The sequence below is a fragment of the Anopheles moucheti genome, unplaced genomic scaffold (genome assembly GCF_943734755.1).
Source record: "Anopheles moucheti unplaced genomic scaffold, idAnoMoucSN_F20_07 putative_Y_71, whole genome shotgun sequence".
In the NCBI taxonomy this organism is placed as follows: domain Eukaryota; kingdom Metazoa; phylum Arthropoda; class Insecta; order Diptera; family Culicidae; genus Anopheles; species Anopheles moucheti.
Genome location: NW_026453721.1, coordinates 38,688 through 54,127, shown reverse-complemented (window position 1 = coordinate 54,127; position 15,440 = coordinate 38,688). Strand labels below are relative to the sequence as shown.

Here is a 15,440-nt window from a genome sequence, read left to right as displayed (position 1 = left end):
AAATAGATAATTTTTTCATGAAAACTCATTCCTGGTGGAACTTCATAGCAAAGTACAAAGTTCGTTTTGGATGGATCAATTTAGTTGAAATAGACAGTTTTTGCATGAAAACTCATTCCTGGTGGAACTTCATAGCAAAGTACAAAGTTCGTTTTGGATGGACAAAGTTAGTTGAAATAGACAGTTTTTGCATGAAAACTCATTCCTGGTGGAACTTCATAGCAAAGTACAAAGTTCGTTTTGGATGGACAAAGTTAGTTGAAATAGACAGTTTTTGCATGAAAACTCATTCCTGGTGGAACTTCATCGCAAAGTACAAAGTTCGTTTTGGATGGACAAAGTTAGTTGAAATAGACAGTTTTTGCATGAAAACTCATTCCTGGTGGAACTTCATAGCAAAGTACAAAGTTCGTTTTGGATGGACAAAGTTAGTTGAAATAGACAGTTTTTGCATGAAAACTCATTCCTGGTGGAACTTCATAGCAAAGTACAAAGTTCGTTTTGGATGGACAAAGTTAGTTGAAATAGACAGTTTTTGCATGAAAACTCATTCCTGGTGGAACTTCATAGCAAAGTACAAAGTTCGTTTTGGATGGACAAAGTTAGTTGAAATAGACAGTTTTTGCATGAAAACTCATTCCTGGTGGAACTTCATAGCAAAGTACAAAGTTCGTTTTGGATGGATCAATTTAGTTGAAATAGACAGTTTTTGCATGAAAACTCATTCCTGGTGGAACTTCATCGCAAAGTACAAAGTTCGTTTTGGATGGACAAAGTTAGTTGAAATAGACAGTTTTTGCATGAAAACTCATTCCTGGTGGAACTTCATAGCAAAGTACAAAGTTCGTTTTGGATGGACAAAGTTAGTTGAAATAGACAGTTTTTGCATGAAAACTCATTCCTGGTGGAACTTCATAGCAAAGTACAAAGTTCGTTTTGGATGGACAAAGTTAGTTGGAATAGACAGTTTTTGCATGAAAACTCATTCCTGGTGGAACTTCATAGCAAAGTACAAAGTTCGTTTTGGATGGATCAATTTAGTTGAAATAGACAGTTTTTGCATGAAAACTCATTCCTGGTGGAACTTCATCGCAAAGTACAAAGTTCGTTTTGGATGGACAAAGTTAGTTGAAATAGACAGTTTTTGCATGAAAACTCATTCCTGGTGGAACTTCATAGCAAAGTACAAAGTTCGTTTTGGATGGACAAAGTTAGTTGGAATAGACAGTTTTTGCATGAAAACTCATTCCTGGTGGAACTTCATAGCAAAGTACAAAGTTCGTTTTGGATGGATCAATTTAGTTGAAATAGACAGTTTTTGCATGAAAACTCATTCCTGGTGGAACTTCATAGCAAAGTACAAAGTTCGTTTTGGATGGACAAAGTTAGTTGAAATAGACAGTTTTTGCATGAAAACTCATTCCTGGTGGAACTTCATAGCAAAGTACAAAGTTCGTTTTGGATGGATCAATTTAGTTGAAATAGACAGTTTTTGCATGAAAACTCATTCCTGGTGGAACTTCATAGCAAAGTACAAAGTTCGTTTTGGATGGACAAAGTTAGTTGAAATAGACAGTTTTTGCATGAAAACTCATTCCTGGTGGAACTTCATAGCAAAGTACAAAGTTCGTTTTGGATGGACAAAGTTAGTTGAAATAGACAGTTTTTGCATGAAAACTCATTCCTGGTGGAACTTCATAGCAAAGTACAAAGTTCGTTTTGGATGGACAAAGTTAGTTGAAATAGACAGTTTTTGCATGAAAACTCATTCCTGGTGGAACTTCATAGCAAAGTACAAAGTTCGTTTTGGATGGATCAATTTAGTTGAAATAGACAGTTTTTGCATGAAAACTCATTCCTGGTGGAACTTCATAGCAAAGTACAAAGTTCGTTTTGGATGGACAAAGTTAGTTGAAATAGACAGTTTTTGCATGAAAACTCATTCCTGGTGGAACTTCATAGCAAAGTACAAAGTTCGTTTTGGATGGACAAAGTTAGTTGAAATAGACAGTTTTTGCATGAAAACTCATTCCTGGTGGAACTTCATAGCAAAGTACAAAGTTCGTTTTGGATGGACAAAGTTAGTTGAAATAGACAGTTTTTGCATGAAAACTCATTCCTGGTGGAACTTCATAGCAAAGTACAAAGTTCGTTTTGGATGGACAAAGTTAGTTGAAATAGACAGTTTTTGCATGAAAACTCATTCCTGGTGGAACTTCATAGCAAAGTACAAAGTTCGTTTTGGATGGATCAATTTAGTTGAAATAGACAGTTTTTGCATGAAAACTCATTCCTGGTGGAACTTCATCGCAAAGTACAAAGTTCGTTTTGGATGGACAAAGTTAGTTGAAATAGACAGTTTTTGCATGAAAACTCATTCCTGGTGGAACTTCATAGCAAAGTACAAAGTTCGTTTTGGATGGACAAAGTTAGTTGAAATAGACAGTTTTTGCATGAAAACTCATTCCTGGTGGAACTTCATAGCAAAGTACAAAGTTCGTTTTGGATGGACAAAGTTAGTTGAAATAGACAGTTTTTGCATGAAAACTCATTCCTGGTGGAACTTCATAGCAAAGTACAAAGTTCGTTTTGGATGGACAAAGTTAGTTGAAATAGACAGTTTTTGCATGAAAACTCATTCCTGGTGGAACTTCATAGCAAAGTACAAAGTTCGTTTTGGATGGATCAATTTAGTTGAAATAGACAGTTTTTGCATGAAAACTCATTCCTGGTGGAACTTCATCGCAAAGTACAAAGTTCGTTTTGGATGGACAAAGTTAGTTGAAATAGACAGTTTTTGCATGAAAACTCATTCCTGGTGGAACTTCATAGCAAAGTACAAAGTTCGTTTTGGATGGATCAATTTAGTTGAAATAGACAGTTTTTGCATGAAAACTCATTCCTGGTGGAACTTCATCGCAAAGTACAAAGTTCGTTTTGGATGGACAAAGTTAGTTGAAATAGACAGTTTTTGCATGAAAACTCATTCCTGGTGGAACTTCATAGCAAAGTACAAAGTTCGTTTTGGATGGATCAATTTAGTTGAAATAGACAGTTTTTGCATAAAAACTCATTCCTGGTGGAACTTCATAGCAAAGTACAAAGTTCGTTTTGGATGGATCAATTTAGTTGAAATAGACAGTTTTTGCATGAAAACTCATTCCTGGTGGAACTTCATAGCAAAGTACAAAGTTCGTTTTGGATGGACAAAGTTAGTTGAAATAGACAGTTTTTGCATGAAAACTCATTCCTGGTGGAACTTCATAGCAAAGTACAAAGTTCGTTTTGGATGGACAAAGTTAGTTGAAATAGACAGTTTTTGCATGAAAACTCATTCCTGGTGGAATTTCATAGCAAAGTACAAAGTTCGTTTTGGATGGACAAAGTTAGTTGGAATAGACAGTTTTTGCATGAAAACTCATTCCTGGTGGAACTTCATAGCAAAGTACAAAGTTCGTTTTGGATGGATCAATTTAGTTGAAATAGACAGTTTTTGCATGAAAACTCATTCCTGGTGGAACTTCATAGCAAAGTACAAAGTTCGTTTTGGATGGACAAAGTTAGTTGAAATAGACAGTTTTTGCATAAAAACTCATTCCTGGTGGAACTTCATAGCAAAGTACAAAGTTCGTTTTGGATGGATCAATTTAGTTGAAATAGACAGTTTTTGCATGAAAACTCATTCCTGGTGGAACTTCATAGCAAAGTACAAAGTTCGTTTTGGATGAACAAAGTTAGTTGAAATAGACAGTTTTTGCATAAAAACTCATTCCTGGTGGAACTTCATAGCAAAGTACAAAGTTCGTTTTGGATGGATCAATTTAGTTGAAATAGACAGTTTTTGCATGAAAACTCATTCCTGGTGGAACTTCATCGCAAAGTACAAAGTTCGTTTTGGATGGACAAAGTTAGTTGAAATAGACAGTTTTTGCATGAAAACTCATTCCTGGTGGAACTTCATAGCAAAGTACAAAGTTCGTTTTGGATGGACAAAGTTAGTTGAAATAGACAGTTTTTGCATGAAAACTCATTCCTGGTGGAACTTCATAGCAAAGTACAAAGTTCGTTTTGGATGGACAAAGTTAGTTGGAATAGACAGTTTTTGCATGAAAACTCATTCCTGGTGGAACTTCATAGCAAAGTACAAAGTTCGTTTTGGATGGATCAATTTAGTTGAAATAGACAGTTTTTGCATGAAAACTCATTCCTGGTGGAACTTCATAGCAAAGTACAAAGTTCGTTTTGGATGGACAAAGTTAGTTGAAATAGACAGTTTTTGCATAAAAACTCATTCCTGGTGGAACTTCATAGCAAAGTACAAAGTTCGTTTTGGATGGATCAATTTAGTTGAAATAGACAGTTTTTGCATGAAAACTCATTCCTGGTGGAACTTCATAGCAAAGTACAAAGTTCGTTTTGGATGGACAAAGTTAGTTGAAATAGACAGTTTTTGCATGAAAACTCATTCCTGGTGGAACTTCATAGCAAAGTACAAAGTTCGTTTTGGATGGATCAATTTAGTTGAAATAGACAGTTTTTGCATGAAAACTCATTCCTGGTGGAACTTCATAGCAAAGTACAAAGTTCGTTTTGGATGGACAAAGTTAGTTGAAATAGACAGTTTTTGCATGAAAACTCATTCCTGGTGGAACTTCATAGCAAAGTACAAAGTTCGTTTTGGATGGACAAGGTTAGTTGAAATAGACAGTTTTTGCATAAAAACTCATTCCTGGTGGAACTTCATAGCAAAGTACAAAGTTCGAATCAGATGGACGAATTAAGTTGAAATAGACAGTTTTTGCATAAAAACTCATTCCTGGTGGAACTTCATAGCAAAGTACAAAGTTCGAATCAGATGGACGAATTAAGTTGAAATAGACAGTTCTTGCATGAAAACTCATTCCTGGTGGAACTTCATAGCAAAGTACAAAGTTCGTTTTGGATGGACAAAGTTAGTTGAAATAGACAGTTTTTGCATGAAAACTCATTCCTGGTGGAACTTCATAGCAAAGTACAAAGTTCGTTTTGGATGGACGAATTAAGTTGAAATAGACAGTTTTTGTATGAAAACTCATTCCTGGTGGAACTTCATAGCAAAGTACAAAGTTCGTTTTGGATGGACAAAGTTAGTTGAAATAGACAGTTTTTGCATGAAAACTCATTCCTGGTGGAACTTCATAGCAAAGTACAAAGTTCGAATCAGATGGACGAATTAAGTTGAAATAGACAGTTTTTGCATAAAAACTCATTCCTGGTGGAACTTCATAGCAAAGTACAAAGTTCGAATCAGATGGACGAATTAAGTTGAAATAGACAGTTTTTGCATAAAAACTCATTCCTGGTGGAACTTCATAGCAAAGTACAAAGTTCGAATCAGATGGACGAATTAAGTTGAAATAGACAGTTTTTGCATGAAAACTCATTCCTGGTAGAACTTCATAGCAAAGTACAAAGTTCGTTTTAGATGGACAAAGTTAGTTGAAATAGACAGTTTTTGCATGAAAACTCATTCCTGGTGGAACTTCATAGCAAAGTACAAAGTTCGTTTTGGATGGACGAATTAAGTTGAAATAGACAGTTTTTGTATGAAAACTCATTCCTGGTGGAACTTCATAGCAAAGTACAAAGTTCGAATCAGATGGACGAATTAAGTTGAAATAGACAGTTTTTGCATGAAAACTCATTCCTGGTGGAACTTCATAGCAAAGTACAAAGTTCGTTTTAGATGGATCAATTTAGTTGAAATAGACAGTTTTTGCATGAAAACTCATTCCTGGTGGAACTTCATAGCAAAGTACAAAGTTCGTTTTGGATGGACGAATTAAGTTGAAATAGACAGTTTTTGTATGAAAACTCATTCCTGGTGGAACTTCATAGCAAAGTACAAAGTTCGAATCAGATGGACGAATTAAGTTGAAATAGACAGTTTTTGTATGAAAACTCATTCCTGGTGGAACTTCATCGCAAAGTACAAAGTTCGTTTTGGATGGACAAAGTTAGTTGAAATAGACAGTTTTTGCATGAAAACTCATTCCTGGTGGAACTTCATAGCAAAGTACAAAGTTCGTTTTGGATGGACGAATTAAGTTGAAATAGACAGTTTTTGTATGAAAACTCATTCCTGGTGGAACTTCATAGCAAAGTACAAAGTTCGAATCAGATGGACGAATTAAGTTGAAATAGACAGTTTTTGTATGAAAACTCATTCCTGGTGGAACTTCATCGCAAAGTACAAAGTTCGTTTTGGATGGACAAAGTTAGTTGAAATAGACAGTTTTTGCATGAAAACTCATTCCTGGTGGAACTTCATAGCAAAGTACAAAGTTCGTTTTGGATGGATCAATTTAGTTGAAATAGACAGTTTTTGCATGAAAACTCATTCCTGGTGGAACTTCATAGCAAAGTACAAAGTTCGTTTTGGATGGATCAATTTAGTTGAAATAGACAGTTTTTGCATGAAAACTCATTCCTGGTGGAACTTCATAGCAAAGTACAAAGTTCGTTTTGGATGGATCAATTTAGTTGAAATAGACAGTTTTTGCATGAAAACTCATTCCTGGTGGAACTTCATAGCAAAGTACAAAGTTCGTTTTAGATGGATCAATTTAGTTGAAATAGACAGTTTTTGCATGAAAACTCATTCCTGGTGGAACTTCATAGCAAAGTACAAAGTTCGTTTTGGATGGATCAATTTAGTTGAAATAGACAGTTTTTGCATGAAAACTCATTCCTGGTGGAACTTCATAGCAAAGTACAAAGTTCATTTTAGATGGATCAATTTAGTTGAAATAGACAGTTTTTGCATGAAAACTTATTCCTGGTGGAACTTCATAGCAAAGTACAAAGTTCGTTTTGGATGGACGAATTAAGTTGAAATAGACAGTTTTTGTATGAAAACTCATTCCTGGTGGAACTTCATAGCAAAGTACAAAGTTCGAATCAGATGGACGAATTAAGTTGAAATAGACAGTTTTTGCATGAAAACTCATTCCTGGTGGAACTTCATAGCAAAGTACAAAGTTCGTTTTGGATGGACAAAGTCAGTTGAAATAGACAGTTTTTGCATAAAAACTCATTCCTGGTGGAACTTCATAGCAAAGTACAAAGTTCGTTTTGGATGGATCAATTTAGTTGAAATAGACAGTTTTTGCATGAAAACTCATTCCTGGTGGAACTTCATAGCAAAGTACAAAGTTCGTTTTGGATGGACGAATTAAGTTGAAATAGACAGTTTTTGTATGAAAACTCATTCCTGGTGGAACTTCATAGCAAAGTACCAAGTTCGTTTTGGATGGACGAATTAAGTTGAAATAGACAGTTTTTGTATGAAAACTCATTCCTGGTGGAACTTCATAGCAAAGTACAAAATTCGTTTTGGATGGACAAAGTTAGTTGAGATAGACAGTTTTTGCATGAATACTCATTCCTGGTGGAACTTCATAGCAAAGTACAAAGTTCGTTTTGGATGGATCAATTTCGTTGAAATAGACAGTTTTTGTATGAAAACTCATTCCTGGTGGAACTTCATAGCAAAGTACAAAGTTCGTTTTAGATGGACAAAGTTAGTTGAAATAGACAGTTTTTGCATGAAAACTCATTCCTGGTGGAACTTCATAGCAAAGTACAAAGTTCGTTTTGGATGGACAAAGTTAGTTGAAATAGACAGTTTTTGCATGAAAACTCATTCCTGGTGGAACTTCATAGCAAAGTACAAAGTTCGTTTTGGATGGACGAATTAAGTTGAAATAGACAGTTTTTGTATGAAAACTCATTCCTGGTGGAACTTCATAGCAAAGTACAAAGTTCGAATCAGATGGACGAATTAAGTTGAAATAGACAGTTTTTGCATGAAAACTCATTCCTGGTGGAACTTCATAGCAAAGTACAAAGTTCGTTTTAGATGGACAAAGTAAGTTGAAATAGACAGTTTTTGCATAAAAACTCATTCCTGGTGGAACTTCATAGCAAAGTACAAAGTTCGTTTTTGATGGACGAATTAAGTTGAAATAGACAGTTTTTGTATAAAAACTCATTCCTGGTGGAACTTCATAGCAAAGTACAAAGTTCGTTTTGGATAGACAAAGTTAGTTGAAATAGACAGTTTTTGCAAGAAAACTCATTCCTGGTGGAACTTCATAGCAAAGTACAAAGTTCGTTTTGGATGGATCAATTTAGTTGAAATAGACAGTTTTTGTATGAAAACTCATTCCTGGTGGAACTTCATAGCAAAGTACAAAGTTCGTTTTAGATGGACAAAGTTAGTTGAAATAGACAGTTTTTGCATAAAAACTCATTCCTGGTGGAACTTCATAGCAAAGTACAAAGTTCGTTTTGGATGGACGAATTAAGTTGAAATAGACAGTTTTTGTATAAAAACTCATTCCTGGTGGAACTTCATAGCAAAGTACAAAGTTCGTTTTGGATAGACAAAGTTAGTTGAAATAGACAGTTTTTGCAAGAAAACTCATTCCTGGTGGAACTTCATAGCAAAGTACAAAGTTCGTTTTGGATGGATCAATTTAGTTGAAATAGACAGTTTTTGTATGAAAACTCATTCCTGGTGGAACTTCATAGCAAAGTACAAAGTTCGAATCAGATGGACGAATTAACACTAGAACCGCCGATGGGACTTTTTTGTCCCATCGCACTCGAAAAAAGTGTGTTGTTCCGCTTGCCGTCTTGTCAACTCATTGAAATTTTGTGACTTTTATTTATTTTTAACGATCTTTTGAATGCGCCAATAAAAAAATGTGTATCCCATATGGTACTTAAAAAAAATCATTTCCAACCTAGAACCGCCAAATGGGACAATTTTGTCCCATAGGCAAAATGCGTTTTGATAGCTGGTATTCCTGCTGTCAACGAGTGATGGATGTGCTTCTGCAAGTCTGGCAGCACTGGCGAGTATGCGGTTTCGTGACAAGGCATGTCAATACGAATGGAACAATAAAAGTGCGCAATAGTGTTCGACTGCATACCTGCATTCACTTTTGCTTACTACGCGTTTATTTTTGCGCTATTATCAATCGGCTAATCTATGAAAGCACCATTTTTATACACTCTACCGCAATATTATTGGAAGCACTGGTTCGTCTGAGTGCCCCTATTCCCAGCTCTCCACTCAAAGCATCAACTGCTGGCTATTGCGTATTGGGATCCCCAGCACAATACTTGCAGCTCCAAACAAGTAGCCTTCACGTTTCGACTTGCCGGCTTGTTTGGTCCCTGTTTATGCTCTCCCAACACCCGGTTGCAAGTGTTTGCAAGGTGAAATATTTATTTGTGCGCTTTCAAAAGTTAAATATGGCGCGCCAGCGTGGTTTACGACCCGAAGAGATTGTGGCTGCTCTGAACGAAATTTCCAGTGATCAATCAGAAGGGGATCCTCTGTCCGATACCTCTGACTGCGATTTATTTGATCCATTGATATGCTCCTCTAGTGAATCATCCGACAACCAGCTTGAAGATTGTGTTCCAGAACAAGTACAGCACTCAGTTGAAGGCAAGTATCATACAAAAGTAATTTGGCTGTCAAACCACGTTTATTAACTTTTTCACACATATGCTATTTATAAAAATTATTTTATTTTATGTTTATTTCAGATAAAGAATCTGATAAAGAAGGCCCTGGAAGAAAGCGTATCTATGTCACAGACATTGGCACTGGGCTTTCAAAACAAACTCGTCGGGCTAGCGGAACTCGTCAAACTGCAGACTCTAATGCTGAAAGAGCTCCACGAGTAGCCCCTGCAAAATCAAGAAACGACCAAGTTGATATACAGTCAAAAGTAGCAGCTAAAACGAGCCGCAACACTTCTTTAGAAGGTTCTTTAGATAAACTTGTTGTTGGATCGATCGTAGAGGCACCTGACGGCACACAGTGGACAGCAGTGGAAATTAACAATGCTAATGGAGGTAGAGTTGCTGAATTAAACGTTATAAGAGACGTACCCGGTCCGACTCCTTATGCTAAACGATACGTAGTCAGCGGTGCAGCCTCGAGTTCATGGCGTCTTATCATTGATAATGGTATTCTAAATCGAATCCGAAAGTGCACTGAAATTGAAGCTAGAAGAGTATTGCAAACCAAAGACTGGACTTTGTCTCCTGCTGAGCTGGATGCATTTCTAGCGATTTTGTACATTCGCGGAGCTACTGAGTCCAAAGGCATGGATATTGATCTTATGTGGTCCGAAAAATACGGACTTCCGTTCTGCAAGAATTTTATGTCGCGTAAAAGGTTTCGCGAGATTATGAAGTTCCTGAGATTTGACGAAAAATCGACTAGATCGGAACGATTGCAAACCGACAAATTTGCCCTGATATCAGATGTTTTTTCAAGATTTGTTTCAAACTGTCAAAGCAATTACGTACCAGGTCCTCACATTTCTGTCGATGAACAATTGTTTCCATCCAAGACGAGGTGCCCATTTACGCAGTTTATGGCATCGAAACCAGATAAGTACGGGCAAAAGTATTGGATGGCTGTTGACGTAGATTCGAAATATATTATTAACATCTTTCCTTATCTCGGAAAAAATAATGAACGTCCTGCGAAGGAGAGACTAGGAGATTTTGTAGTCAAAAAATTAGTAGATCCGTACTTAAACAGAGGAAGAAACGTAACTTGTGATAATTTTTTCACTTCCTTAGAATTAGCAAAGTTTTTGAAATCCAAAAAAACTAGCTTAGTTGGCACAGTCAACAAGGCTAGAAGGGAAGTGCCGATCTGCGTAAAGAACGCCAAAGAGAAACTTTACTTTACCAAAGCGTTCAAAAGCGACGACATAACTCTTACAGTCTATCAAGGAAACACTAAAAAAAATGTCGTTTTACTGAGTTCAATGCTTCGTGATGTAAGAACTGGAAACGATAAAAAATCAAAGCCTGAAACTGTGTCTTTTTACAACTCGACCAAATATGGAGTCGATGTGGTTGACCAAATGTGTAGAAAGTACTCCGTGAAAAGTGCTAGTAGAAGATGGCCTGTTCATTCATTTTTTAATATTATGGATTTAGCGGGAATCAATGCTTGGGTCTTGTACAAAGAACTTACAAAAGAAAAGATATCTAGACGCGAATTTCTTTTCAAACTAGGCGAAGAACTTGCCAAAGAGTACGTTGAAAAAAAGAGCGCCAACGCTAACTTGCCTGTGTCAGGTGCTGGAGGTTCTCGTAGGCGTTGCCAGGTTCAAATGTCTTGTCACGAGGGCAAAAGTGCTAACGAATGCTTTACATGCAATAGACCAGTATGTAAAAAATGTACTCGAAGAGTTTCGTACGTATGCGTTTTATGTGAGCCAGGTTCTGATGAAGCAATGTAATATTATGTCCTGATGCCAAGAAACCTGAAGATGCATGAAATAATTAATCTAGGTATTCCTTTTGCTTTTGAAAAAAGCTTTATTCTCTTCTTTTGGTTATTTAGAGCTATGTTGACATCATTTTTTTTTAATGTTTCTAAAGGAAGTCACAAACACCCGCGTAGACCCAAACAACTTAAAACAAAAAAAAGACTTGTTTTATGATCATAAAAACCCTACGTATCTACGTACCCTATGTAAATAATTTATAGCTATAAGCCTGAATTCACTGTCGTTCAACCCTATAAGGAATAATTAAAAGCGTTTATCACCAAAAGTCCTAAAGTGTTATATTAATGTACAAAACCTGGCCTTGATATCCTTGGTATGCGAGTGATATGATCTCATTTCAATTTTAATTATTGATTAAGCTGCTAATAAAGCTTTATTCTTCCTAATTATGATGTTTATTACTTATTTTACCGCAAGAAAGCCTTAGGTAATAATAAACATGTCTAAAAAATTATACATAACAAATGAGACAAAATTGTCCCATATGGCGGTTCTAGTAAGGTTGCAAAGTCCGGCGGTTCTAGTGTTAAGTTGAAATAGACAGTTTTTGCATGAAAACTCATTCCTGGTGGAACTTCATAGCAAAGTACAAAGTTCGTTTTAGATGGACAAAGTTAGTTGAAATAGACAGTTTTTGCATAAAAACTCATTCCTGGTGGAACTTCATAGCAAAGTACAAAGTTCGTTTTGGATGGATCAATTTAGTTGAAATAGACAGTTTTTGTATGAAAACTCATTCCTGGTAGAACTTCATAGCAAAGTACAAAGTTCGTTTTGGATGGACAAAGTTAGTTGAAATAGACAGTTTTTGCATGAAAACTCATTCCTGGTGGAACTTCATAGCAAAGTACAAAGTTCGTTTTGGATGGACAAAGTTAGTTGAAATAGACAGTTTTTGCATAAAAACTCATTCCTGGTGGAACTTCATAGCAAAGTACAAAGTTCGTTTTGGATGGATCAATTTAGTTGAAATAGACAGTTTTTGTATGAAAACTCATTCCTGGTGGAACTTCATAGCAAAGTACAAAGTTCGTTTTGGATGGATCAATTTAGTTGAAATAGACAGTTTTTGTATGAAAACTCATTCCTGGTAGAACTTCATAGCAAAGTACAAAGTTCGTTTTGGATGGATCAATTTAGTTGAAATAGACAGTTTTTGTATGAAAACTCATTCCTGGTGGAACTTCATAGCAAAGTACAAAGTTCGTTTTGGATGGACAAAGTTAGTTGAAATAGACAGTTTTTGCATGAAAACTCATTCCTGGTGGAACTTCATAGCAAAGTACAAAGTTCGTTTTGGATGGACGAATTAAGTTGAAATAGACAGTTTTTGTATGAAAACTCATTCCTGGTGGAACTTCATAGCAAAGTACAAAGTTCGAATCAGATGGACGAATTAAGTTGAAATAGACAGTTTTTGCATGAAAACTCATTCCTGGTGGAACTTCATAGCAAAGTACAAAGTTCGTTTTGGATGGACGCATTAAGTTGAAATAGACAGTTTTTGTATGAAAACTCATTCCTGGTGGAACTTCATAGCAAAGTACAAAGTTCGTTTTGGATGGACGAATTAAGTTGAAATAGACAGTTTTTGTATGAAAACTCATTCCTGGTGGAACTTCATAGCAAAGTACAAAGTTCGTTTTGGATGGACAAAGTTAGTTGAAATAGACAGTTTTTGCATGAAAACTCATTCCTGGTGGAACTTCATAGCAAAGTACAAAGTTCGTTTTGGATGGACGAATTAAGTTGAAATAGACAGTTTTTGCATGAAAACTCATTCCTGGTGGAACTTCATAGCAAAGTACAAAGTTCGAATCAGATGGACGAATTAAGTTGAAATAGACAGTTTTTGCATGAAAACTCATTCCTGGTGGAACTTCATAGCAAAGTACAAGGTTCGTTTTAGATGGACAAAGTTAGTTGAAATAGACAGTTTTTGCATAAAAACTCATTCCTGGTGGAACTTCATAGCAAAGTACAAAGTTCGTTTTGGATGGACGCATTAAGTTGAAATAGACAGTTTTTGCATGAAAACTCATTCCTGGTGGAACTTCATAGCAAAGTACAAAGTTCGTTTTAGATGGACAAAGTTAGTTGAAATAGACAGTTTTTGCATAAAAACTCATTCCTGGTGGAACTTCATAGCAAAGTACAAAGTTCGTTTTGGATGGACAAAGTTAGTTGAAATAGACAGTTTTTGCATGAAAACTCATTCCTGGTGGAACTTCATAGCAAAGTACAAAGTTCGTTTTGGATGGACGCATTAAGTTGAAATAGACAGTTTTTGCATGAAAACTCATTCCTGGTGGAACTTCATAGCAAAGTACAAAGTTCGTTTTAGATGGACAAAGTTAGTTGAAATAGACAGTTTTTGCATAAAAACTCATTCCTGGTGGAACTTCATAGCAAAGTACAAAGTTCGTTTTGGATGGACAAAGTTAGTTGAAATAGACAGTTTTTGCATGAAAACTCATTCCTGGTGGAACTTCATAGCAAAGTACAAAGTTCGTTTTGGATGGATCAATTTAGTTGAAATAGACAGTTTTTGCATGAAAACTCATTCCTGGTGGAACTTCATAGCAAAGTACAAAGTTCGTTTTAGATGGACAAAGTTAGTTGAAATAGACAGTTTTTGCATGAAAACTCATTCCTGGTGGAACTTCATAGCAAAGTACAAAGTTCGTTTTGGATAGACAAAGTTAGTTGAAATAGACAGTTTTTGCATGAAAACTCATTCCTGGTGGAACTTCATAGCAAAGTACAAAGTTCGTTTTGGATGGATCAATTTAGTTGAAATAGACAGTTTTTGCATGAAAACTCATTCCTGGTGGAACTTCATAGCAAAGTACAAAGTTCGTTTTGGATGGACGAATTAAGTTGAAATAGACAGTTTTTGCATGAAAACTCATTCCTGGTGGAACTTCATAGCAAAGTACAAAGTTCGAATCAGATGGACGAATTAAGTTGAAATAGACAGTTTTTGCATGAAAACTCATTCCTGGTGGAACTTCATAGCAAAGTACAAGGTTCGTTTTAGATGGACAAAGTTAGTTGAAATAGACAGTTTTTGCATAAAAACTCATTCCTGGTGGAACTTCATAGCAAAGTACAAAGTTCGTTTTAGATGGACAAAGTTAGTTGAAATAGACAGTTTTTGCATAAAAACTCATTCCTGGTGGAACTTCATAGCAAAGTACAAAGTTCGTTTTAGATGGACAAAGTTAGTTGAAATAGACAGTTTTTGCATGAAAACTCATTCCTGGTGGAACTTCATAGCAAAGTACAAAGTTCGTTTTGGATGGACGAATTAAGTTGAAATAGACAGTTTTTGCATGAAAACTCATTCCTGGTGGAACTTCATAGCAAAGTACAAAGTTCGTTTTGGATGGACAAAGTTAGTTGAAATAGACAGTTTTTGTATGAAAACTCATTCCTGGTGGAACTTCATAGCAAAGTACAAAGTTCGTTTTGGATAGACAAAGTTAGTTGAAATAGACAGTTTTTGCATGAAAACTCATTCCTGGTGGAACTTCATAGCAAAGTACAAAGTTCGTTTTGGATGGATCAATTTAGTTGAAATAGACAGTTTTTGCATGAAAACTCATTCCTGGTGGAACTTCATAGCAAAGTACAAAGTTCGTTTTAGATGGACAAAGTTAGTTGAAATAGACAGTTTTTGCATGAAAACTCATTCCTGGTGGAACTTCATAGCAAAGTACAAAGTTCGTTTTGGATGGACGAATTAAGTTGAAATAGACAGTTTTTGCATGAAAAATCATTCCTGGTGGAACTTCATAGCAAAGTACAAAGTTCGTTTTGGATAGACAAAGTTAGTTGAAATAGACAGTTTTTGCATGAAAACTCATTCCTGGTGGAACTTCATAGCAAAGTACAAAGTTCGTTTTGGATGGATCAATTTAGTTGAAATAGACAGTTTTTGCATGAAAACTCATTCCTGGTGGAACTTCATAGCAAAGTACAAAGTTCGTTTTAGATGGACAAAGTTAGTTGAAATAGACAGTTTTTGCATAAAAACTCATTCCTGGTGGAACTTCATAGCAA

General features: G+C 35.8%; 1 protein-coding gene across 1 annotated transcript; it reads left to right on the top strand.

Annotated features, from left to right (window-relative positions):
- Positions 1-10,481: 10,481 nt before the first annotated feature.
- LOC128309304 (uncharacterized) lies at positions 10,482-11,175 on the top strand (the record flags this gene model as incomplete). Its single annotated transcript, XM_053045661.1, has 2 exons — positions 10,482-10,947; positions 11,020-11,175. Coding segments are annotated over exons 1-2 (622 nt in total), but the record flags the coding sequence as incomplete, so codon positions are not given.
- Positions 11,176-15,440: the final 4,265 nt, after the last annotated feature.